Source organism: Chrysemys picta, chromosome 5 (assembly GCF_011386835.1).
Source record: "Chrysemys picta bellii isolate R12L10 chromosome 5, ASM1138683v2, whole genome shotgun sequence".
NCBI classification, from domain to species: domain Eukaryota; kingdom Metazoa; phylum Chordata; order Testudines; family Emydidae; genus Chrysemys; species Chrysemys picta.
The window spans coordinates 15443205-15467707 of record NC_088795.1 but is presented as its reverse complement, the minus strand read 5'-3'; the positions used below and the strand labels follow the sequence as shown (position 1 = coordinate 15467707).

Here is a 24503-nt window from a genome sequence, read left to right as displayed (position 1 = left end):
TTGTATAGTTCAAGGCTTACTCATGTTTGTTGATCTACTTTGTTCTGTTAGGCTAAGAGTAGTATTACCAGTATTAGCCTGGTACTGAATTTCATTTGATTTGGAGACCAGAATACTTGTTATAATTACGTAGTAGCTTTCTGATGTTGTATTTACTGGTTCAGCACTGTTGTGTACTCTTGAGGTGAGTTGCCTACTGGTCTTCATGGTTAAATTTAAATTATTTTATGGGCACTTATGATGATGATGTAAATGGGATATTTTTTAAAAAGCTCTTTTGCATATTTCAGACTCATGGTTCCCACATCTGGCAAAGATTGTTACTTTAACTGCCTTGGGTATAATGTATTTCAGTTTTCTCAGTGTCATATTGCACGTTAGTTAGGACTATAAGAATGCATGCTGATAGCTGTCAAATCAGTTTTGTGAAAAGACAATTAAATAGGTTTGGAAGCCTGGTGTTCTATAGAGTTATAGCCTTGAATTAATACAGATATGCAGGGCGATGAATACATGAGAGAGACTGAGTTGCATGTATCTAAGTTTCTGGATATAAAGTAAGATTTCAAGCTAGACCAAGTGAGCATTGTTGACTTCCCTGATAAAATAGCAAAGATTTCCTCCTTTTAAATATATCCCTTGGCAGGGATTTGTCACTTGTTACCACTGTTCTTTCTATTTCTCATCTTCTACCTCCCGTTTCTGCTCGTCCCCTCCCTGCAAACACCCCAGGCTCTCGGTGGTTTAAACATTGCTGTGGGATAGTGTGACCTGTTAAGACTGTTCTGTAATGTCACTTTGTCTAATTAAAAAAGCCTGGTTATTATGCCAGTGATAGCAAAATACAATTCATTTTAGTATCAAGCTTTGACTAATGTAAATTTATTTACCGACAGCTGGATCTCTTTGGGTAAGCTTTGGAACTTTTAAGCTGTGTGAAATAAGGTGTGTTTTTTTTTTTTTTTTTTTTGGTGGCTTCATTCCATGTAGTTAATCATTGCTGCAAAGAACAGATCGGAGAGAGAGGAAGCTGGCCATTATCTTTCTGTAATAGAATGAGTGAGAGCTGTAGTGCTGCTGGGCTTCACTTTTTTTATTAGTTTTGGCGCTGTACAACATCAAGAGTAAAGACAGCGGTACAGCCTGGGGAATAATCTCCTTTCTCCCCTTTCCCTCAAGTGCAAATTTTCTTGCGGGGATGAAATGTCACTGATTATTTGACTTGATCATTAGATGGACTTTAAACATTTCTCTCTTTCTGTAAGGTATAGAACTTTTTTTTTTCTTTTAGAATTGCTATCACGGTGTGTGCGAATTCTGAAAAATTCTTGCTCACAGAATATGGATTTCTATTTCAACCCCTGGGGACTCAGCCCGTTAGTGGCCTCGTCAGAGGCAGTCACTCAAGACAGCTTGGTCAGCGATTCTCTCTATTTTAGGTTAGAATACTTTACCCTACTGAACTCTGATATACTGGCAGGTCTGTCAGTAAAAACCTTCCCTCTACTGTAGGCCTGTGGTTTACTTGGAGACAGGGCTTCCTTCTTCACTCAGGATCTTCCCAAAGAGAAAAGCTTTCTATTCAGATATTGCCATCATCAATTGGGAGCCACAAATGTGCTGTCTTACATTAGGACTATGTCACTCTTACTCTGCCCCCATGGCCCAAGAGAATATTTTTTCCTGGTGGTGGTTGCCATTGGTCACATGATTACTCCAGCTGCCCCATAGTTGCTCCTGATGTCTTTCTGTAAGTGCTTTGTGACTGCAGGTCTAATTCTTTTAGGCCACTCTGATGTCCTTGTTATATCTCATCTAAGGCTACTAGGAATGCCCTCTTTTTGGGAAGGGTGGGGTCTCATCACTAGCTATTTCATTGGACAATCCAGCATAATTTTGAATCCTTATGTAAACAGGAGTCTTATTTACCCTGACTCTTCCTCATGGGGTTAGTTAATTTACAGTCTGATTGGTGGAACACCATTTCTTCCTGCTCAAGAAGTCACAAACATTCAGGCTCCTATGCATTTAGATGCTGAAACTAGAATTTCTCATTTGACAAGGCTTATACCTCTCTCTATATTTATAACTTCCTAGGAACTTACTTACTAATACTAATTTTCAATTAAGAAAAAAAAACCTTGCATGTACTACATTCTTCATTGTTGTAGCTGTGGAAGAGAATAAACATGGCAAACTCTTATATCTCTCATTTAAGAGAGATCATGCAGACTATCAGGATAATGGAAGAAACTCACTTCTGCTTTACTTACTATACAAATAAAAAATAAAAATCTGCATGTAAGGACTTAGTAAAACTAAGTATAAAAACTGAAAAACGTAAGTATTTCAAATGGTATCTGGCATTTCCATGTAGTAAACATTGTAATCTTTCTTGTAAAAATGCTGATTGGAGGAAGTGATGGAGGAAACAAGAAAATGGAAGGGGAGAAATAAAAAGCAAGCTGGCTTTATTGTAGTACCAGGGATGGTTTACAAAATAATTGATTGTTATTGCCATTCATTTAAAGGCAGGGGAAAAAACATGGTGGGTTACAGTGGAAAAATTATGCATTTCCACTAAATGTAATTGCAGGCCGGCCCAAAAGCTAAGAGAATAGATCCCCTGGGGTTTTTGCAACTTTTCTTCAGGATTGGTTTCTATAGTATACTTTTTGTGAGCTTTGTTGGAGTGATAACATGAAGCCCTTTGGAATTCCACCACCATAAAAGTTACTGTCAGCTGCAGATTCCCAGATACCCTGGTGTTCATGATTTCCTGGTGATAGAATTTCACTACACTTAGGTTTGCATCATATGTCAAGAAAAACACCCCTAGAGTAAGGGGGAGGGTTGGGGAGCCCCAGAGGATGTGGTTGCTGAATATTGTTGCACCCAGCTGTACATTTTCTTCTTTTTACATTATAGGGGTTTGACCGTATGCTCTTGGCTCCACACCAGAGGCACCATTATAAACCTAGAATACTAGATTTGTTTAGCTTGTTATTAGAAAGGAAGCTAGCTGTGTAATTTTCAAGCAGTCTTGCTGTTTGTTTCCTAACTAGTCACTTTACCAGATCGGAAACTAAGATGGTGTTGCAGATTTCTAATGAATAGCTCCACAAAGTTTGGCAGGATGTGAAGCATGTTACTTTAACACACAAACAAACAGAATTTTCATTTAGATTAGTGAGAAAAGGTTCATCTGTGTCCTATGTGTTCACTTTAAGTGCTCTCTGCCATGAAACATGAACAGGATATGCATTTTATTGCTGTTTATGTTGAAAACTAACTTGCCCTTTCCACATCAGTAGTGACCAAAGACATTCATGATAGTCACCTTGAGCAGGTGAACGCAAACCCACTCTAAAATTCTGGATTTAGCTACGCAGAGGTGACTTTCTCCCGTCTACTTTTGTTTGTTTACTATTATGGTAATGGTGACTGTATATTGGCCCGATAGAATTTTTTTAAGACTCTTGGAGGTGTCTTATTTTCTCCATGATAAAAAATAAAGGGCGTAATGCCTGCATTGCAGAGTATCAATGGAAATTATATCAAGGCAGATAGTTTTTAAATTCAGTCTTAGTGTTTGAATATGCGGGGAGGGTGTGTGTGCGTGAAAGAGAGAGAACATGCGGACCTTCCTAAGATAGCCCAGTCATTGAGTTTATACCTCCGTTCCAGCAGATGGAGACAGGAAAAAACTCAGTGTTGTGGACACAAGTCCTGTATATGCTTGTCCATTGCTGATCCTTGGGTGTCCCTGTCTTTACTTTAGGCAGTGGAAAAGCTGCACCTGATGGCACAGACTTTATGTCCTGCATGTGGATTTTCTCCCCAGTGACCCCCACTTGATGAGGTACGCAGCAGCTTCCTTGTACATGGTGGCACACCGCCTCCTCTGGAGCATGGAGAGGACCAAGCATCATCTTAAATTCAAGTGCCATTTTCCTTCTCTTTACACAGCTTACCTTCTTTCCCTCCCCATTCCCTCTAGAGGGAATTCTGGTGGCTGAGATGTGTGGGAGGAGCAGAGATCTATCTAGTCCAGCCTGTGCTCTTCCGACGAAGGAGCTGGGAGAGACAGCCAGGCCTCTGTAGCTGATGTTCTCCCCTTCCTCCATGGTGGCAAATCAGCTCTCAGCAGCCTGCTCTTTGGTTTTCCCTTGCCAATATAGATCCTGGCTGAGGTATGCTAATTTTTCTCACGGATCCACAGGTCGCTGCTACACCCCAGCTTTTAAATAGCCTCTAAGAAGCTCCACTCTGCCTTACGAGTAAGCCATGGGGCCTCGGTGCCTCCAGGGCCGAGCCTCCGGGCTCCAGCACTCCTGTTGAATACCGTGAGCGAGCGCCAATAGAGAAAGACCTTCTGTTCAGAGACTTTTTGCCTTCCTCAGGGATCAGTGAATCTTAGCAAGCATTTGCAGTGGTGCCAGGTAGTCTTTTCAAAACAGAGAAGGATTTATTAGTCAAGTGGGACACAGCATCAGGAAGTCCTTAGGTTAGCACAGAAAAACAAAGGTGACGGCAGAGTTCAGGCTGGCCACCATCAGGGCTCTACCCAGCCAAGCTGCTGTAGAGTCCATATTTGGCTTGGTCTCTCTCGGTCTGTCAGTCCCAGGTGAGATTTCTGGGTCTCTCCAAAGGCCAGCTCCTAACACAGACATCTGACGCCTCTCACCTTGTTCTCCAGCATGGGGCCTTTGCTCTGCTTCCTTGCAGAGAGGCGGGGAAAGTCGTCTCCTTCTTGGCTGTTGGTTGCTATTTGTAAATGACCTGAACAATGGGGTTCCTATTGTCTTTCTGGATCCTTCATTGATGTGGACTGGCTAGAACAACCCATTCATGTCACGCCAGAGAGTTATGTGACACAGCCACCTCCTGTCTTTCCCTTTACACTCAGTGCATGGCAATGCAATGTAAAGCACAGAGAGAAACTGTGACAGGCATAGGAATCATACAAAATTACCAAAATTCCTCACTTTTTCACAGTTCTGTTTACTAGTTGTTGAAAGCAAAGGCTGAAACTTGAGTTAAAGAGGAACGGATTTTTTGGGGCAGCTTAGAGCTGTGGTGTGTAGTCTTAGTGTTTTCCCAGCTGGGTCTCAATTGGGATATGTATGAAGAAAGTGAATTTTTTCTTCTGAAGACACTAAATTGTCATCTGGAAGCATTTCCCAGAGAAGAATATAGTGATGCTAAATTTCCTCCTAAATCTAGGAGATTCTAAATCCCAGAATCCTCCAGGGTGAGGATCTCCTCTAAACTTACATGAAGTTGATGTTCTTCCAAGTGAGATGATTTTGATCGGAAATTCTCTCCTAATCTCTTTGGGGGAGTGATGTGGCATTTGTGGGCTAGACGTGTCTTGGACTACCCTGGACTCCTGTTCAGCTGGTTGTAGTCAGGAAAACTACCATCCTAGTAGGAGGTGCAAAATCTTCCAAACATGAACAGGTCTTAATATGATGAGGACTGTCTTCCCATGTATGCAGACAGCTCGCTCCAGTGTCTCTCCACTACTGCTTATAGCTTTGCTAAGTTTCAGTAGAATGAAAACTGACCAGAGTCTTGTCAGCTTTTACTGCTATTGTTCAGAGCCTAGTGGGCAGCTGTGGAAGTGGTGAGAATTGAGTCAGTTTCATTCTGCTGTTTCTTCTGGGAAATTGAGTGGTCGCAGAGCCAAGACCTGGAGCTATTCACTGGAGAGGAACCAAAAATGGAGGCGGAGGGAAGGTTAGAGGGGCAGAAACCCCTTCCTCACAGTAACCAGAAGGCTCTGAGGTGGAAGTAGGAGAACACAGAATGGTGGGCTTCCTTTCTGTCAGAAAAGGAGAGGGATTGCAAGTTGGGTTTCAAATTTATCAGACCCCTCTGAACTGGAGGCTGTTGCAAACCATGGAAGCACTGTGACAGCAGCTTTGTAAGAATCCCTTCCTCTTTCTGAGCAGTGGGGAGATGGTTGTTGGTGATTTCTTACCTGGGTATTTCTTCCCCCCTCTCCCTCCTTTCCCCTCCAAGGAAAACCCTTTCATATTTGTCTATAGCTAGTGTGTCTAGTCTCCTTACTGAGTGTCTGGTAAAATCAGAAATGCTATAGATGGGCCTGGAAGTAAGGGAGACATTGATAGGGAATACAGTTTATGAAAATATTACACTGCCTGTAAAACTGTTTAAATATTTAGGAGCTTCTTGAAATAGGAGAAACAGTTGCTTGAGTTCCTGTGCTGAAGGGAATATGATATTACAGCAAACCACAAGAGAGAGATTAACATTCTCATTTCATTTTGTGATGATAGTGGTGGCCAAAAAGTTACTAAATGACTATGATCTGACTTCTTTGTATATATAAAAATACACAAAAGAAAAAAAGGACCAAGAAACTAAGGTTATGTTAAATGCTTAGCAATTGGAAGAAAGCTCAAGATCTCTGTCATGGTGTGTGTGCTATTTTGCTGCATACATGTAAGGACAATTGCTAAGGTACATATTTAAAAAGAAACAGGGATGCTATACCTCTAAGAGCACGTGGCATACTCCTAGGTGGTTGTTTGATAGCTCTGTAGTAACATGTAGTGCAGTTCATACTGTGTTGTCAACAACCTTAAGGTTTATCAGATCGCTGGTAAATTGTAGATGCATGTAAAAGAAGCTTCTGACTTTTCGGTATTGGTCCACTAGAAAGGATAACAAATGTATTGCAGCATGGCTATTTAAGGTTACCATGAGAAACTGAACTGAACTTGCTAACTTCCTGTCTTGGGTGCAAAATATAGGTACTTTAACATTCTTCTGTTCTGGAACGTCCTCTGATTGTTACAGGAAGGTCTTCAGTCTGTTCATGAAGACCCAGCGGGGAGGAGATACCAAACCTGGAGACTTCACTGGTTATATTCTGCCTTGTTAACTACAAGACAGGTTTTGCAGATCATTCTCTGGCAGAGCACCTATTTCTAAAAGGGGGAGGGAGGGAAGATAAAGGCATCTCCCCTCCTATGACTAGATTATGTTTGTTTCCTGGGCTTGATTTCCCCATGAAAGGCGTTCTGCAGTCCCCCTGCATCGCTTTCTTGCAGGTTGAATGTTCCGTTCATACACTAGTGCTAGGGACCTCTGCCTAGATTGCTGAGAGTAAACAGGCCCATCCACAGGTCCCAGGTAGTGGAGCATCCCCCCACTCTCCCTCAGCACTGAGAACTCGTTATTATCATTGTGCAAGAGTAGGCCTTGTAATACATACAGCTTACAAGAGCTGCCTAAACTGTTTCCAAAGCATTTGAACACCGTTTTTGAGTACTTAAACCAGGGGGGCATGCGAGCTGATTTTTCAGTGGCACTCAGACTGCCTGGGTCCTGGCCACCGGTCCGGGGGGCTCTTCATTTTAATTTAATTTTAAATGAAGCTTCTTAAACATTTTAAAAACCGTATTTACTTTACATACAACAATAGTTTAGTTATAAATTATAGTCTTATAGAAAGAGACGTTCTAAAAACGTTAAAATGTATTACTGGCACGCGAAACCTTAAATTAGAGTGAATAAATGAAGACTCGGCACACCACTTCTGAAAGGTTGCTGACCCCTGACTTAAACTGTTTCTATGTTGAAAGATTTTTCTGTATAGATATTAGCTGCAATATTATTTTAGTCGGGCAGATAATAGCATAGCGGGGAATGTTAGCAAAAGTTTGTGCTGGGTGTGTGCAAAACTGAGGATTATACCTGAAAAGTTTCAAGTTTAGAATTCTGGGCACTTGAGCTATGCGTGAACAAAGGTGTTGTAATATTTTTTTTTTTTTACTATATAAAGTAGGAGTGTGCAAACTTTTTTGCCTGAAGGCCACATATGGGAATAGAAATTGTATGGCAGGCCATGAATGCTCACAAACTTGGGGGTTGGGGTGCGGGAGGGGGTGAGGGCTCCGGCTGGGGGTGCGGGCTCTGGGCTGGGGAGGAAGGGTTTGGGGTGCTCCAGGCTGGGACTGAGTGGTTTGGAGGGCAGGAGGGGGATCAGGGCTGGGGCAGGAGGTTGGGGCATGGGAGGAGGTCAGGAGTGCAGCCTCCGGGCGAAACTTACCTCAAGCAGCTCCCGGAAGCAGCAGCATGTCTCCCCTCTGGCTCCTATGCCGAGGTGTGGCGCGAGCCAGGCGCCTTTGTGCACTGTCCCAGTCCACAGGCGCTGCCCCTGCAGCTCCCATTGGCCACGGTTCCTGGCCAATGGGAGCTGCAGAGCCGGCGCTTGAGGTGGAGGCAGCGCGCAGAGCCCTGTGGCTGCCCCTACATATAGAAGTCAGAGGGGGACGTGCCGCTGCTTCCGGAAGCCGCGTGGAGCCACAGTATGCATGGAGCGGGGCAAGCCTCCGACCCCACTCCCTGGTGAGAGCTTGAGGGCCAGATTCAAAGGTCTGACAGGCCGGATGCGGCCTGGGGGCCATAGTTTGCCCACCCCTGATTATAAAGTCTATTGTTTTCATCCCTGTGTAACTTGAAAGTAAGTGAACTGATTTTACTCTGTAATTTTTTTTAAAAATTGCCTTACTGTAACCTTAACTACATTGTTCACTACCAGACATTCTATAAATGAATTGTACATCAGGATAAATGTTACATGAAGGGTTTTTTTTTCTTTTCTGTCGTGTACATATCAACCCATTTTCACACAGACTGACTTCTTCCCTAAAATGTGGAGCTGCTCTGAACTCTGTCATGATCATTAAGGCATCTGTTTCTCTGGTAGCTTGTCCCTGTAGATAAATCCAGTCCATTTCTAAGACGCTTTTAAAAATTGAATGTATATTGACAGTATTTCTAGCTGTTGCTTAAGTCAGACTATATTCGAGTATATTAAGCTTCTAAAATGGTAGATAAACTTCTGGTTTACTTTAAGTCACAGGAGGGTTGCAAGGCGATACAGTATAGCTACAGCTCTACATTGTTGGGCCCCATGCTTCTGTACAACTTGAGTACCACTTCAAAAGAGCAAAATAAGAATAGAGTCTGCCAACAGGTTCCTTTAGGGGCTTAGGTGGTGTAACGTCTCAACAGACTTGAAAGGAGATAGAAGGAAGTGACCTTTAATGCACTACACTTCTGAAGTTCTCTTTAATGTTTAACTTATGATTGATTCTCTCTGTTTAATAGTCTCTTCATGCTAGAGAAAAGGAGATACTGAGGTAATTTAGACCTACCCTTACATTCTGCTCACTTAGGAGAAACATTGCTGCATGGTCAGAATCTCTCTGGCAGCATTCTCTGAGAATGGGACAATAGATGGATAGTATAAAGAAAAACTAGCCAGGCTTTTTTCACTAATCCTTTGTTACAGATGTATCCACAGACTCTGAAATTTGTCGCTAGATCCATGATATCAGACATGTTCAAATTCAGTTGCTATTCCTGGGAGGTGAATATTCATTTAAGAACTGGTCTCTGCGAATATCATTTGAAGCATACTATTAATTATTTTATTCTCCTTCTATTAGCTGGTGAATATCTGTTTGAGTTAAGGTATGGTAAACAGTCTTTTTTTGTGTTTGTGCCCGTGATTTAACTTAAAGAGGTATCTAAATTTTAAATATTTCATAATAGCAATAACAGTGGCTGCACAAAAGAATAAGCATTCCCTGCTCTCAGCAAAAGCTGCAAAAATAAGTGTTTCCTTTATTTACTTCATTAATAATCTAGTTTCAACAGAATTACTAGAATAAAAAAGTATGTGACGATGAGGCCAAAAAGGATGCAATACTTCTGTTGTTGACAAAACCACAATGTGCCTTTTTTTTTTTTTTTTGCGCAACATGAACATCAGCTAGGGGAATAGCTAAAGTTACTCTTGGTGAACTAGAAGAGGAAAAAATCCTCAAACAGATTCTGGCAATGATAGAATTTGGATACAGTAGAGCCAAAAGATGTCCCTGAATGTTCTGTATCTAGCATCCATCTTATGAAAGCCAGAGAAACAGCAATGCAAACTGTAGTATTTGCATTTTTTATTAATAAGATCCATAGAAAATCCACTTGAACAAGAATAGTATATTTATTCTAACTTTCTGAAGAAGTGGAGAGAGACTGAAGCAGTTCTCATTGAAGAGGCTCCCTAATTCCGAATCTTGAATTTCTGGCATCCACGCTAATGACTTTCACAAAGGGATTTGTGATATCTATAGAACCTCTGAAGAATGCCTAAGCATCCCAGTGAGATCAGGACACAGGAATTTCATATCAAGCCATATGCTAGCAGTACTACACCCTTCTGTTTGGTTTGTCAGCTGCATCCAAGGGTACTTGAAGATTCTGGGGCTTCATTTATCTATGTTTTGGCGTGCTTGATTAATTTAGTAGGCAGTTTTGCTATGGCAGAAATGAAGACCTGACAAAAACAAGCATTTACACTTGGAGCTAGCAAACGCTACTCCAAAAATAACTGATCTGCTTCTATATATAAAGATAGTCTGTGCATGAGTCTGAGTGGATGTTGCTTCAGAGAGAATATATTTACAAGTTTTTTAAATGTACACAATCTTTTCCCTGCTCCTGTCTTAGTGCTGCTAATAATGTGCATCTATATTTTGCCTTTCATTTCAGCAGTAGGGGAGAGAAAAGGGCAAGGCTTAGTCTTGTCTTGCTTGCCAGTAATGCAGCTAGCTTGTGACTGACTGGCACTTGCACTCAGAGATAGCCAACATCTGTGGATCTTGTCCTTGTGATTTGAACTTGTTAAAGCTCCGTTTTATTGTACTTTTGTTCAGAAATAATTGGAAGACTTTTTTCAGTATGTAATTTTGTCCTAATGTTTCCATACTAAAATGATATTTTTTTTGGCCATTTAATACACTGAAATTTAAAGGGACACATACCCTCTTGCTGGCTTATTTGCTGTTTTTATTTTGTTTGTATCAACATCTAGCTGTGTAGCCTTAGGGCATGCATCCTACTCTTGCTACTGATAAATTATCTTGTTGCTGGAAATAGGTTTTGTTTTGAGTTGTTTTGCTTAAACGGCTAATCCTGTTTTCCCCACGAAGAGAGAAACCTGCAGAATAGACTTGTCGGTTTTGTTTTTTCTAGTAAATTTAAAATGTTTGTCAAATAAATGCGAAAGAACAATTAAACTTGCCACTTAACTAGTTACCTGTTTTATTAGCTCTTTCCATGTAGTTGAAATTCATTTTAAATTCCCACAAGCATGTCCTACAAATCAGTTATTTTAATTTGCTTGCCAAACATGATGGGTTACCCTGTTCTCTTGCACTGTGATAGTGATAACGTGCAGCATGGAGGACCAGGTACAGGTTAGGAATTAGCTGCTCAGAAGGTTAGTTACAAAGTGAAAGATCTGATGCTAGCCAAAAAAGTGACATTTAAGTAATACGGGCTCATCTGGCCTCCAACAAGCCAATTTGGGCCTCCATTCAAGTAGGTTCTTTTTTTACTTTTTCCTGTTGTCCTATTCTCCCCCCCCCCCCCAAAAAAAAAGGGGGCAGAAAGAGATTTAAACACCGTTTTAGAGTAAGTATGTTAAGCTTGCATTTAGAAGAAAAATCCTACTTCTCACCAGAGCTAGCCTACCAGTATTTGAAGCAGGTACGGACGTTAGATAAAAATTAGTAGCTTTCAATGGAAACTATGCTGCTCCATAATAAATAGAAGCAAAATTATATTTACTGTGGCTGGGTTTTTTGCTCAAGTCTTAAAATGTTTGGCTAATTAATGAGATGGCACAAATGTCATATTGTGAAAACAAGTGTCCAAAGGTATAGCTAATTACTTCAGTGCAATGACCGCCTGCACTGAAAAAGTTCAGCTGGGGGGAGGAATTATTCCTAGAATTTTTTTTAATTAATAAACGCACCCCTAAAATACTGGAGTGTTTCACTGTTTTGTTTTCATTCTGCATTTTCCCCATTGTTCTACTAGGATGCAGTTGTAACGCACTAGTCATTGTGCATTACATTTGCCCTTCTGCGCCCAAACTACCGAAGATACCTGATATCCTCTGATTCTATACGGGTCTGTTGAAGCTCTCCGCTTTAGAGTCTGGCTCTCTCTAGCTCAGACTTTAGATTCTCTTGGTTTTAGCCAGGTGCGGGCAAACTTTTTGGCCTGAGGGCCACATCGGGTTTCCAAAATTGTACGGAGGGCCAGTTAGGGGAGCCCCGCCCCCTATCCGACCCCCCCCACTTCTCGCCCCCTGACGGCCCCCCCGGGACTCTTGCCCCATCCACCCCCTCCCTCCGCTCCCTGTCCCCTGACTGCCCCCGGGACCCCAGGATTTTGTGAGCTTGGGCAAGGTACTTAGTGTGCCTGGGCCTCAACTCCCTATATGTAAAAGCAGGATGCGGTTCCTCTTCTCTCCCACCCTGCGGCTATCCTGCAGATTTAGATTGTGTGCCTTCTAGAGCCTCTACACATTACAGCATTACTCCTATCCGTAACCAGACCAGCAAGAACTTCCTGCCGTTGAAAACGGCCAATATGCGAGGGATTGGTACAAATAGGTGAAATTTAATTAGCTTGATTGTGGTGAGTGTCAATTTCCAGGTAACTGCAGGTGTATTCCTTCCTTTGTGATCCACTCTAGGTGTTCCCGGACTCTGGGCAGGAACCCTTGTCCCACTCCCTTCTGACCATGGGTTTAAGGCTGCACAGCTCCCTTCCTCACACTGTGATATCCCTAGCAAGCCAGACTGCCTAAAGGCCAGCATGGCTGTGTGTTACTTTCTTTCCAGGGCTATGAACAGTGGATGCCATCACTTACAAGTTACCACACAGCTCTTTCTAAGCAAGCATCTTTATTGTTAAGGCCAAAAGCATTATAAAAACGATAAAAATTCCTATATGCATGCTAAAAGCTCACCAGAGGTCACCCATCAGTCCTATGGGGCCCTACTACGCCAAAGTCTTCACAACCCTTCCGCATACTTGGGGAGGGGGTCCCCTTCAGACAGGAGGTCCTGTCCATTTGCTGGGTCAGAAAGAAGGCCCTGAGTCAATTTAAAGGCAGCATTTTTGTGCCAAAAGCCCATTCTTTGTCTGTTGGCCTGTGGAAAACCCAGTTTGAATCAATATATGCAAGCCTCCCCAGGAGGTGGTACCTCTCTGGAGGTGTTTACCACCTAGAAGATTCAGCTTAATCATGCCCCCACCAATTTTGTTCTTGGAGCAGTTGTAGTAACTTTATCCCCTGGAATTACACACAGTTCCTGGCCCACAGTGATGCATTAACTTAATAGATTATGATCCCCAAAGATACTGCATGGGATTCCAATATCTGTCACATGAGGTTTTCGCCTGTGAAAATTTCTGGTTGTAATAAGGAGTACTACAGTAGATGGAACAAACAATTTTGTGTTTTTTATTGGGGATTGAGTTCTGCTGGCTGTCCAGGGTAAACTACTTGTAACTTGTGCAAGGGGTACCAAAAGCCTTGGATAAGTGACTGTTTTCATTGTATAAATCCACGTAAATATAATTTTGAAAAACTAATCTTCATCTCAGGGTTTTTTTTCCCCTCTCTAAGTTTCTCGCAGGTTGAGAGAGAAGGGACTGCATGCTTGTTTGCTAGTACTTGATGATTAAACCGAAGCTAATTAATAATCAATTCAGAAACTTTTATTTTTGGCTTGATCACTCCCTATGTCATGTTAGGAGCATGGTTCTACTTCATACCTTTATGTTAACATAATTGTATTACTATTAAAATTAAGCATCATCAGACATTTGTTAATCTTTGTTTTTCTTTTAAAAACGCCATACAATATGTAAATAATGTAGCACACCCCAGTTTTATGTTTGAAGTTTTGTCTTACAAAGTATTTCTGAAGTTATTACTTCTGACTTCATTCTCTACATTCGTGTTGGGAATTGGATGTGTTTGATGTGGGGAAAACTGCCCTTCACTTCAAGGAAAACCAGAGCGCTAAGAAACACTGACATCTCTGCCATAGGTCAGTGCAGTAAGTGTTAAGTAGAATAATTTTAGTACTCCTGGGAATTACTTACTCTTGCTTATGGTATATTTTAATGGATCTCTTTTTTCATATTTTGTGATTCAGGTCTCCAGAGGTGAAAACAAATGTATTGATAAACACTCCTATCTTCTTAAGGAAGTGTGGTTTTAATCCCATTTGGCGAGCATTACATGGGGTTGATGGGCATTAGACTGTTTTACTTTACAAGGGAGGGAGAAATTATTCAGGCTATCTGCTGGAGAACCTTCAATAAGCAGTGGGAGTTTTACCAAGACTGAAAAAATCATGAAAATGTCTGTGTGCTTAAGGCCTAGAAGGAGATTTTGAATTGTGCCAGCATGTTTATGAATAACTTTTACATCTCATTGCAGTCCTACATAGCTTCCTGCTTCCTTCCTCATTAAAAAAGAGAAAATGCATTTGTGTGTTCAAGCCTCTATTCAGGCATGAAAGAACTAAGACTGAACAATATATGCCATAATGACTCAATAAGATGGATTTCTATTAGATCGTAAGCATTTTGGGGGAAGGGACTGGCACTTATGTTTATACAGTACACACCTAGGTCTCTAGATGCTAGTGCAATAGAGACATTAAATAACAACTTTAGGCAGAAGCAAGCTGACTATTCTCTCTTCCCTCTTCCTCAAATACAAATTGGTAAATGTATCTTCTTCCTAGTTGGTGAGGGAGGCTTTGCTGGTTTCCTTCTAAGCTCTTCTGAAAAAGACATCTGATTTTTAAAAAATGTTGGTAGTTTAAGATAAACTTTTAGTCCCATGATCATAAATAAATTTGAAACAGTGGCTCAGGAGAATTTGGGGTTCTGGGTTAACTCCATATTGGCGACTTAAAACACTTTTCATAGAAATGTAGGGCTGGAAGGGACCTTGAGAGTCAAATCCACCCCCCTGCGCTGAGGCAGGACCAAGTAAATCTAGACCATCACTGACAAGTGTTTGTCCAACTGGTTCTTAAACTCCAGTGATGGGGATTCCACAGTCTCCTCTGGAAGCCAATTCCAGAGCTTAACTACCATTGGAGGTACAAAGTTTGTCCTAATATCTAACCTAAATCATCCTTGTTGCAGATTAAGCCCATTACTTCTTGTCCTGTCTTCAGTGATATGGAGTACAATTGATCACCATCCTCTTTATAACAACAGTCTTCAAATATGTTAAGGGCTATCAAGTCTTTCTCCTCTTCCCCGCCCCCAGTATTCTTTTCTCATGACTAAACTTGCCCAGTTTTTCTAGCCTTTCCTCATAGGTCAGTTTTGTTGCTCTCTTCTGGATTCTCTCTAATTTGTCCACATCTTTCTTAAGAATTTCTCCAGAATTGGACACAGCATTCCAGCTGAGGTCTCACCGCTGCCATGCAGAGTGATTACAACCAGTTGCATTTCTTTTTAAAACAGTGTGAAGAAAATCAAGACTTCTTGTAGAAACATAGGAAATGTTTTCCTCAAGAAGGTAGGCTGCGGTTGGTAAACCAGTCGATTTTATCACTTCCGTGGAATACACTGATATGATCTATATGACTGCCTCTAATTTCCCCCTGGCAAAATTTCAGTGAGTTTATAGTACTGCTGCGAGATTTATCCCTTATTATCCTCACCAACGTCACTTATAAAGATGTAGGATAAGTAAGTGGAAAACAGAAGCTTGTTCCCTTTTTTGGTTAGCTTTCTGAAAGTCTGTATTTCTGAGTGTCTCAGGCTACTGACAGTCCCTAAATTAAACCTTTGCAGATTCCAATCCACCAGTATGGTCTAATGGCTCAGCTCTTCCTTGCTTGACAGGCTGCATGTTCCACATCTTCAGTTTAAATTGCGTCTTCAGACTTCCTTTTTGGTTTAGTTGATGACCACATTTTACAGCCAATCCAACAGATGCAGTTTCATGTCAAGAGGGAGTACAGAAAGGCTGGTCCACGGTTGCACTAATTCCAGCATTGCCAGCCAAAAGAATATTGCTGGGCTAGCCTTTGTATACACCTAAGCAAGAGCTGTTTGAGAATAACTGCAGCTATGTGTGGGGCTCCTGGGCTGAGCGCGGTTACTTTATTATCTTGATTTCAGTTGAACTGTTAGTATTCTTTGTATGGGCCTCTCGTAATGGGCAAGCAATAGTATATACTTATAGTTCTGTGCCTGCAAAGATTTTTGGTTCTATGGACCGATGGGCTTCTTGTTAAAAGAGCTCTTCAGAGGTTAAATAGTTTTTCTGAGCATTTGAGGATTTTCTGTACTTTAATACAAATAGAGTTTTCAATGTATAGAATATGGTCATAAATATTGTTTGAGAATGCAATTAGTACAAGTTTTTTTTTTTTTTGATCTCTTTTTACTGTAATGTGACTGTTTTGGTAACTTGCAGCTTTCCCGCGGTAACCTTGGAAATGTATAATGTAAGTATAGGTTATAAAGTTTTATTTCCTATTAAGGGATCAACTTCAAATAATGCTAACACATTACAACATTACTCACTACTATACTAAACTACAGCTCTTCAAGGCATGGACTGTCTTACTGTGTGTTTGTACAGCATCTAACACAGTGGGGCCTTGATCTTGAATTATTGTATATTGGGGTTGGTGGTATTGCCGTGCCCTTTCCAGCAAGGATTAGAATCTGGGTCTTGCATGCCAAGGCTGGCGGAGCCTGTGAGTTTGAGAGCCCTCCACATACAGGGGACTTGCACCCTGGTGCTGAGAGCACCTCATTACTTTGTAGAATCTCTTTGGTTTGCTTGAGTTGTGCTAGTAAAATACAGAAGGAGATACAGACTCACTGTAATGTATGTTCCTGGTGCATGTCTGAAAACAAGGAACCTTGTAAATACTGTGGAAATAAGAGCTTCTTTTTGGAGTCCCAGATGGGACTGGAGGAATCTCTTAATTGGAGCTGGGGCAGTGCGCTGTTGTATTACATGAATGGCTTTGGAGACTTAGCAGTCCATCAGTGAAATCTGTAACCTGAAATCAGTCACTAGCAAAATCCTAATATTCAGACTCTGAAACCAGGTTCTGATTTACTCATGACAAATGCTGTAGCCTTGCTTCATCTGTTCAGTTCCTGGATGAATGAAATTGCTGCCCATGGGCAGCATGAGTATAGAATCCTCTTAACAATGTAGCCCTTCTATTGCAATACCACTTGGTCTGTCAGTGGAAGTTCACTCTCATTAGCACTTTGGTTTGCATACTGCTACGTAGCTTGAAGATATTTGAAACCTTTGTTCAGATTTGTTATAAATGAAATTTTACTGTGAGTTCATCATAAGGAGGTTTGTTTTCTGTATAATAACTGAGACGGTTGCTCAAAGGAAAGCTTTGATAACTCAGGCCTTTCCCTTTAAAATGCCAAAGTTATATTTTGTATGCACTGTTGTAGCCATGTTGGTCTCATGATATTAGAGACACAAGGTGGGTGAGGTAATATCTTTTATTGGACCAACTTCTTCCTATTGGTGAGAGAGACAAGCTTTGTAACTCGCCCACCTTCTCTCTCTAAAGTTCCATTTTGTACCAATGGAAACCCTGAATTTGGAAGAGTATCTTCTAAATAGTGAATGATCAATCAGCTGATGAAGCAGAGATGCACAACACTTATTGATTGGACTGGCTAAAATAATTTGAACTAGTTTCCTCAAATTCTTCATAGGTTTTTTGAGTTGTCATTTCAGCAAACCAAAGAAGTTACAATTATTTTAACATTTTCAAATATACTAGAAGCATAATTACTAAGGAAAACGTGCATTCTGTAAACCACTTTGCTCAAAATTTCAAGAAATCGAGGTATACATGTGTTGTGTGTAAAAGCAATTCCACAGATTATAATAGTTACGAATCAAAAGCCTTTATTTTGTTGTTCAGCACAGTCTGAAAGAGTGTATAGGGAGAACCACTGCTCACCACATGTTACGTAAAATATATTAATCTTTTTTTACTGGAATGGAATTTCAGAGCTCTCCACTCTGCTGAAAACTTACATCATTTGAACTTAGAGAGACAAAGTGGGTGAGGTAATATCTTTTATTGGACCAACTTCTGTTGGTAAGAGCAACAAGCTTTTGAACTGCACAGAGCTCTTCCTCAGATCTGGGAAATGTATTCAGAGAGTCACAGCTAAATACAAGGTTCAACAGGTAGTTTAGCATAAGTAGTTAGCACACATTCTAAGGCACCATTCAAGGTAAACGCAAGCTCAGTTTGAAAAGACTATAAAGCATGTGAGATAATCAGAAAATCTAATTGCTGGATTGGCTCTAACCCTACAATTAAATAATAATGCTAATGGAAATTTACCTTCCACCTTATTTTTCAATTTCACTAATCATAGGTAGTGTATGAGATTCTTGATTTAAACATTGGCAGGCACAATGCAGAAGAAAAGCTTAAGCATTTATAGAAAGCAAAAATGTGGTTAATGCACCTACACAGATCCAAATTACAAAGAACTTTGAATCTGAAGCTTGAAAAAAGGGACTTTTATACCTGGAAATTAAATGGCTGTGAATTACATACAGTACACTGATCTGAAGACTTTTCCTTGTTTGTATCCAATAGCAATGAGGTGGATATTCAATAGCAAGTAGATGGATATTTCTGGAAAACTCTTGAAATTCTGCTAGTCGATCAGTATAAAATAATGCAATTATTCTAACATTAGAAACCAGACTTCCATGGAAGAAACTCCCCTTTCCAACATTGGCCCTGATTCTGCAAAGACATGAGCACATGCTTAACTTTACTTATGCATTGTGAGAAGTACCATTGAAGTACACACATTTTTGCAGAAGCAAGTTAATGGAGTATAATCTGTCAGGTGGCTCGGTTTTAAAATGAAAATCTGTTCTTTCAGCTATGTACTGTAATAATCATGGCAATCTTTCAGACTAACAGGGATGCCAAAGGAAAAATATGATCCTCCAGATCCTCGCAGAATTTACACCATCATGTCAGCAGAGGAGGTAGCCAATGGGAAGAAGTCTCACTGGGCAGAATTAGAAATCTCGGGTGAGTTTTTTCAAATCTTGGCATGGCTAAATTGCTGATTAGGAATAGCTCTTGTGACAAAGTTCCTCTTCTATCTTGGTGGGTCCTGCGCTTAGTGGCGGATTTTCTTGCCTCAGAGATTCACCATGTGGGTTGGGGAACAGCCCAGAGACCTTCCCCTCTGGAAGAACCCACAGTCCAGGTCAATTGGGAGGTTTGGGGGGAACCCGGACCCACCCTCTACTCCGGGTTCCAGCCCAGGGCCCTGTGGACTGCAGCTGTCTATAGTGCCTCCTGTAATAGCTGCATGACAACTACAACTCCCTGGGCTACTTCCCCATGGCCTCCTCCAAACACCTTCCTTATTCTCACCACAGGACCTTCCTCCTGGTGTCTGATAATGCTTGTGCTCCTCAGTCCTCCAGCAGCACACCCTCTCAGCTCCTTGCGCCTCTTGCTCCCAGCTCCTCACACTCGCACCACAAACTGAAGTGAGCTCCTTTTTAAAACCCAGGTGCCCTGATTAGCCTGCCTTAATTGATTCTAGCAGCTTCTTAATTGGCTCCAGGTGTCCTAATTAGCCTGCCTGCCTTAACTGGTTCTAGCAGGTTCCTGATTACTCTAGTGCAGCCCCTGCTCTGGTCACTCAGGGAACAGAAAACTACTCATCCAGTACCAGTATATTTGCCCTCTACCAGACCCCACTGGTCTGGGTCTGTCACATTCTTGATGTATAGTAACACTGATATGAACTCTTCTCTTATAAAGGTGCTCTGTTTCAGAGAAGGGAGAGAACATAATTAAAGAAAAACACCTGAGTTCTAGGATCACTCAAGAGAATTTCCAGTTTAGCCTCAAAACACTGTCAAGTTTTGAGTTTGAATAGATTTGGTAAAAACTAACTTGCAAAAAGCAGGTTTGCTTCTGGTTTTTTTTTTCCCCTTTCCATTTTTCTTTCCTACTCAAAATAAGTATCGGATAGTCATTTAAAACCTGTTAGTGATGAAATGTTGCAGATAAATTCTGCTGAGTGAGTTCATTTCTTCCTCCTGGTGTATATTTCAGCACTTATTTAGGGTAAGAAATCAAAATTCCATTCTATTACCAGGAGTGGGATTTCCACATCTGATCTTTCCATGCAGCACTTTAAAAGTGTACCCCTCCATTCCCTATGATTTGTGCCTGTTGTCTTGACATAATAAAAAGATGTTTGAAGACCCACTTTACATTTTCTCTTTTAGGTAGAGTGCGGTACTTAAGTACATCACTTTGGTCACTGACTCACTTGACTGCTCTACACCTCAATGACAATAATCTTGTTCGCATTCCACCTGATATTGCCAAGCTCCATAATCTGGTTTACCTGGATCTATCATCCAACAAACTCAGAAGTTTACCAGCAGAACTAGGAAACATGGTATCTCTCAGGTGAGAAGCATTGCCCTGGTTAACTTCCCAAGAGTCTGTCAATGATGCATATTTGAACAAGTGAACATGAACTTTGTCGTTGAACTTTCTGAATAGATTTTTCTGAAAAACTCTTAACAGACTTACAGTAATATAGATGTGCAAGGCAAATTAGTTTTATTTTTACAGAATCCTCTGTAGCATTAAACCTCCAAATCCCTGAATGTTTTATTTTGTTTTTTAAAGTATCCCCATATGTCTGGCTAATGTTTTACATGGATAATTCACTAATTACATTGAGCTAATGTCCATTGCTACAAATGTTCAATGCTGGCTTTCAGCCAGCTTGCAAATAAAAAAACCCTTTCAACTAGCCATTGAGCCCACAAGTAGCACTTCTTCCCTTCCAAATAAAATGCTTACTCAGTTTAAAAAAAGATTTTTTTTCTTATCCCATTTAAGTGACCTTCAAAGGTCAGTACAAAAATTAATGTAGTTTCATGCTGCCTAAACTTGAGACCTTGTGCATGTATGCTGTCTCCTTTCTCTGATGTATTTTGGTATTTAGTTCCTTATCTTTGAACTTAGAGATGTAAAAGGCTGTAATCTTATTTATAGAAAGCATAACCATTTTAAAACCAAAGTAGGCATCCCTCAAGAGTATCACAGCATATAACGTCATGAGAATGATCCTTCTAAAATGATGCTAATCAACTACTTTTTCATCTATTGCAGGGAATTGCTTTTAAATAACAATCTGTTACGGGTTTTGCCTTATGAACTTGGACGGCTCTTCCAGCTACAAACCCTAGGTTTGAAAGGTAAGTGCACTTCTAATAATTTTCCTGATTGATAGTTTTGGGTTCTGTAGCTTTCCTTGGTATTTTAAAACTTCCTTCCAAAGTAAGTCATAGTCTAAATTTGTGGCATGCGTGGCTGCTTCTGCTGTATTTGCTCCAGAGACCGTCTTTCTCCCATTCCTAGAACAAAATTATACCTAATAAATAGAACTGTATAAATCATACTAAAACATTATTTTATAATAAAAATTCTTATCTATATCAGATCTACTAACAGCTTTATTTAGATGACTCTATTGTTCTTGGAGAGAATAATTTTAACACTTAACTTGAAACAGAACAATTAAATTATAGAAAGGCTACCAAATCAGTCTTTATGAATCTGGATACTCTTGTTCCCATCCTGTGCAATGAGCAAGAAGGAGGAATTCACAATAATAGGTATGACAGACTGACTACCTGTGAGGACTGTAGAGGAATTATTAAAAATGTTCTGATTGTAAGTTAATAACAATTTAGTCTGAATTCTAGTCTCCTAATAAACATCAATATTTACTCAGAAGATGTATAACTTTTTGGGAGGATATATAAAACAAAAAGCAGGCGTTGCAGGGAACAGATCTGGACAAGCACCAAGTTGTGGACATTTCCCTCTTCTAGCAAAATAGTATTGCACGGTGTTCTGTTTGCACCCTGTCTTTGTCCAATAATATGATTACATTTTTACTTTAAAAAAATATTCTCCTGCACATGTTCCACTGGAGGTTATTGCAGGTTCTCCATATGAAAATAATTCTGCATTCTTAAAAAATCCAATATACTTGGTCTTCAATTTACGGGAGGCTGAGATGGCAAGAAAGATACTCTAAAGAATTATGAATGATTTTAGAAGGGGAGAGTAGATGAGATTTCAGGGCTGTGGAGGTTGTTTTAGAAGAGCAAAAACTGGCTGACTAATTAAGTAAAAATGCATATACTTCCCTGATAAAGAGAGTATTACATTAGAGTTTGTATTTTGAGGACTTGGGTTTTTAGGGGGAAAATTCCCAAAACTTTCTGAATTTGCAAAATGTCCTGCAGATTTCTAGCAACCCTATTCATAAATTTATTTATTTTTTGGTGTTTAAAACAAAAACAAAAACTTTGTTTAAAACTTGGTCTGTGTCCAAAGTTTGCTAATTTGGAAAATTAAGCAAAATGCGTTCGGCCACATTTGAGATAAGCAAGGATGAATGAAGTCTCCTATAGGACAGTAGTAGAAGACTGATCGTTGAAAGCTGAAACTCTGCAAGTAAAATACTCCACACTGGGCAGAAGAGCATTCTCTGGGTTTGAAGAAAAATCAGTTTTTCAGTTTGGCATAACTGTCAAACTATGCACTGTGCATACTCTATACAAAGTTTCAAAATCCTTGAGTCTGGGTGCTCTTGGGGAGAGATGCATTCTGCATGCATGCACAGTTAGGAAGTGCATCGTGAGGCTGTTTCTCCTGAAACCTCTCTATTTTACCCAGAAATTGTTGGAAAGTATAATTGCTGGCTCTTGCATTCAGTTCAGATTTTTGAAGCTTTTGGGCTTTGTAATATGAAATGCATGCAGCCTGGGAAAGCTTGAGAATGGTATCAAGCATTTGCCTCAGCGAGACTTAACATTTGCCCCGGAGCAGTGCCCATCCACCTATGCATGTGTTTAATGGTGCAGTTTGAGTGTACATGTCATAGTGCATTGGTTCTCAAACTTTCTTACTGGTGACCCCTTTCACATAGCAAGCCTCTGAGTGTGACCCCCCCCTTATAAATTAAAACCCCTTTTTTTATATTGAACATTATAATAAATGCTGGAGGCAAAGCGGGGTTTGGGGTGGAGGCTGACAGCTCGCAACCCCCTGAGGGGTCATGATCCCCAGTTTGAGAACCCCGTCATAGTGGCACTGCACATTTTGCTACAAGTAGCTTATCTGTGTCCTCGAACTGCCCATTTTGTCCTTCCCTCACTACTTTTTAAAAAAATAAATATCAGAAAACAATGTTTTTATGCAATAATTAAGTGCATAATTTCCAAATATAAAAACAAATGTTTTTAGCGAGTTTGAAGTAAAAACTATAAACCACTTAAGTTACTGCTCAGTTGAAATGAAATGAAAGTCTACTATTATCTATGCTAGCTATTTCTATATCATCTATCATTATTATATTCTAGAATTATAGAAATTGGAAATGGAAAAGACCGAGTGGATCATCTTGTCCATCCCCTCCTGGGGGAGCTATTCCTCCCTTTCAGAAAAGTCCAGTTGCAGTGCAAGTTTTGATTCGGGTAGCTAATGATCACAGTTTTGTTCGGAATCTCTTTCAGGCAATCCTTTATCACAGGATATTCTCAGCCTGTACCAGGACCCAGATGGAACACGAAAGCTACTGAACTACATGCTTGACAATCTAGCAGGTAACACAGCCAAAATTTTAGTTTTATATGCATAACTAACTCCCAAACACTTTCACTTGTATTTGATAGCATTGAATTGAGGGTCTGAGTTTCTGAATCACTTCTAGCTGCTTTTATGTGACTATCGAGTCCAGGGACTCCCGCCACTAAAATAATGAAATTGATATAGTAGTATTGTAACAGATATAACTTGTGGTAGAGCATGAAGAAATCTAGCTTCCTAGGTAACTGGATGGCTCAGGGTTTAGTATATGGAATATGGTGCCCTTACCGCTAGATCACTGGTATGAGTCCAGAACGGATCAGTAATGACAAAAGGTTTTGGCTTTCCTAAAGCTCTTCCTTGAAGGGATCTGCACATCCAAAAGAAGTTGGTGAGCATCAGTGTCCCCTAAATCTATAAAAACTGGCATAATTGTTGGCAGTCTCTGTAGAGACAAGGATTAATTTGACAAGGAACCAAACTATCCTTTCGTCCGGAGAGGTTGAGGTACATTTGCTGGGTGACGTGGGAAAGGCTTGCACGGTCGCTGTCCTTGTTTTAGACCAGGGGTGGGCAAACTTTTTGGCCTGAGGGCCACATCGGGGTATGGAAATTCTATGGCGCTTCCATGAATTTTCACGAAATTGGGGGTAGGGGTGCAGGAGGGGGTGAGGGCTCTGGGGTGGGGCCAGAAATGGGAAGTTCAGGGTGCAGGAGGGAGCTCCGGGTTGGGGTGAGGATTCTGGGGTGAGGCTGGGGATGAGGGGTGCAGGACAGGGCTCCAGGCTGGGACCAAGGGGTTTGGAGGGCGGGAGGGGGCTCAGGGCTGTGGCAGGTGTTAGGATATAGATATTGAGGCCTGTTTGCAAAGGCCTATACTTTAAGAATTTAGGTGTA

The 24503-nt window shown here is 40.8% G+C and overlaps 1 protein-coding gene across 2 annotated transcripts in view; it reads left to right on the top strand.

Annotated features, from left to right (window-relative positions):
• CNOT6L (CCR4-NOT transcription complex subunit 6 like) overlaps positions 1-24503 on the top strand; it is a 64697-nt gene that overhangs the window by 20519 nt on the left and 19675 nt on the right. For both annotated transcript variants that reach the window (XM_065597479.1, XM_065597480.1), the window contains exons 2-5: positions 18874-18995; positions 20216-20402; positions 21117-21202; positions 23534-23623. In XM_065597479.1, the coding sequence (XP_065453551.1) occupies positions 18884-18995; positions 20216-20402; positions 21117-21202; positions 23534-23623 (475 nt within the window). In that variant the 5' untranslated portion in view covers positions 18874-18883. The remainder of the gene's footprint in view (positions 1-18873; positions 18996-20215; positions 20403-21116; positions 21203-23533; positions 23624-24503) is intronic.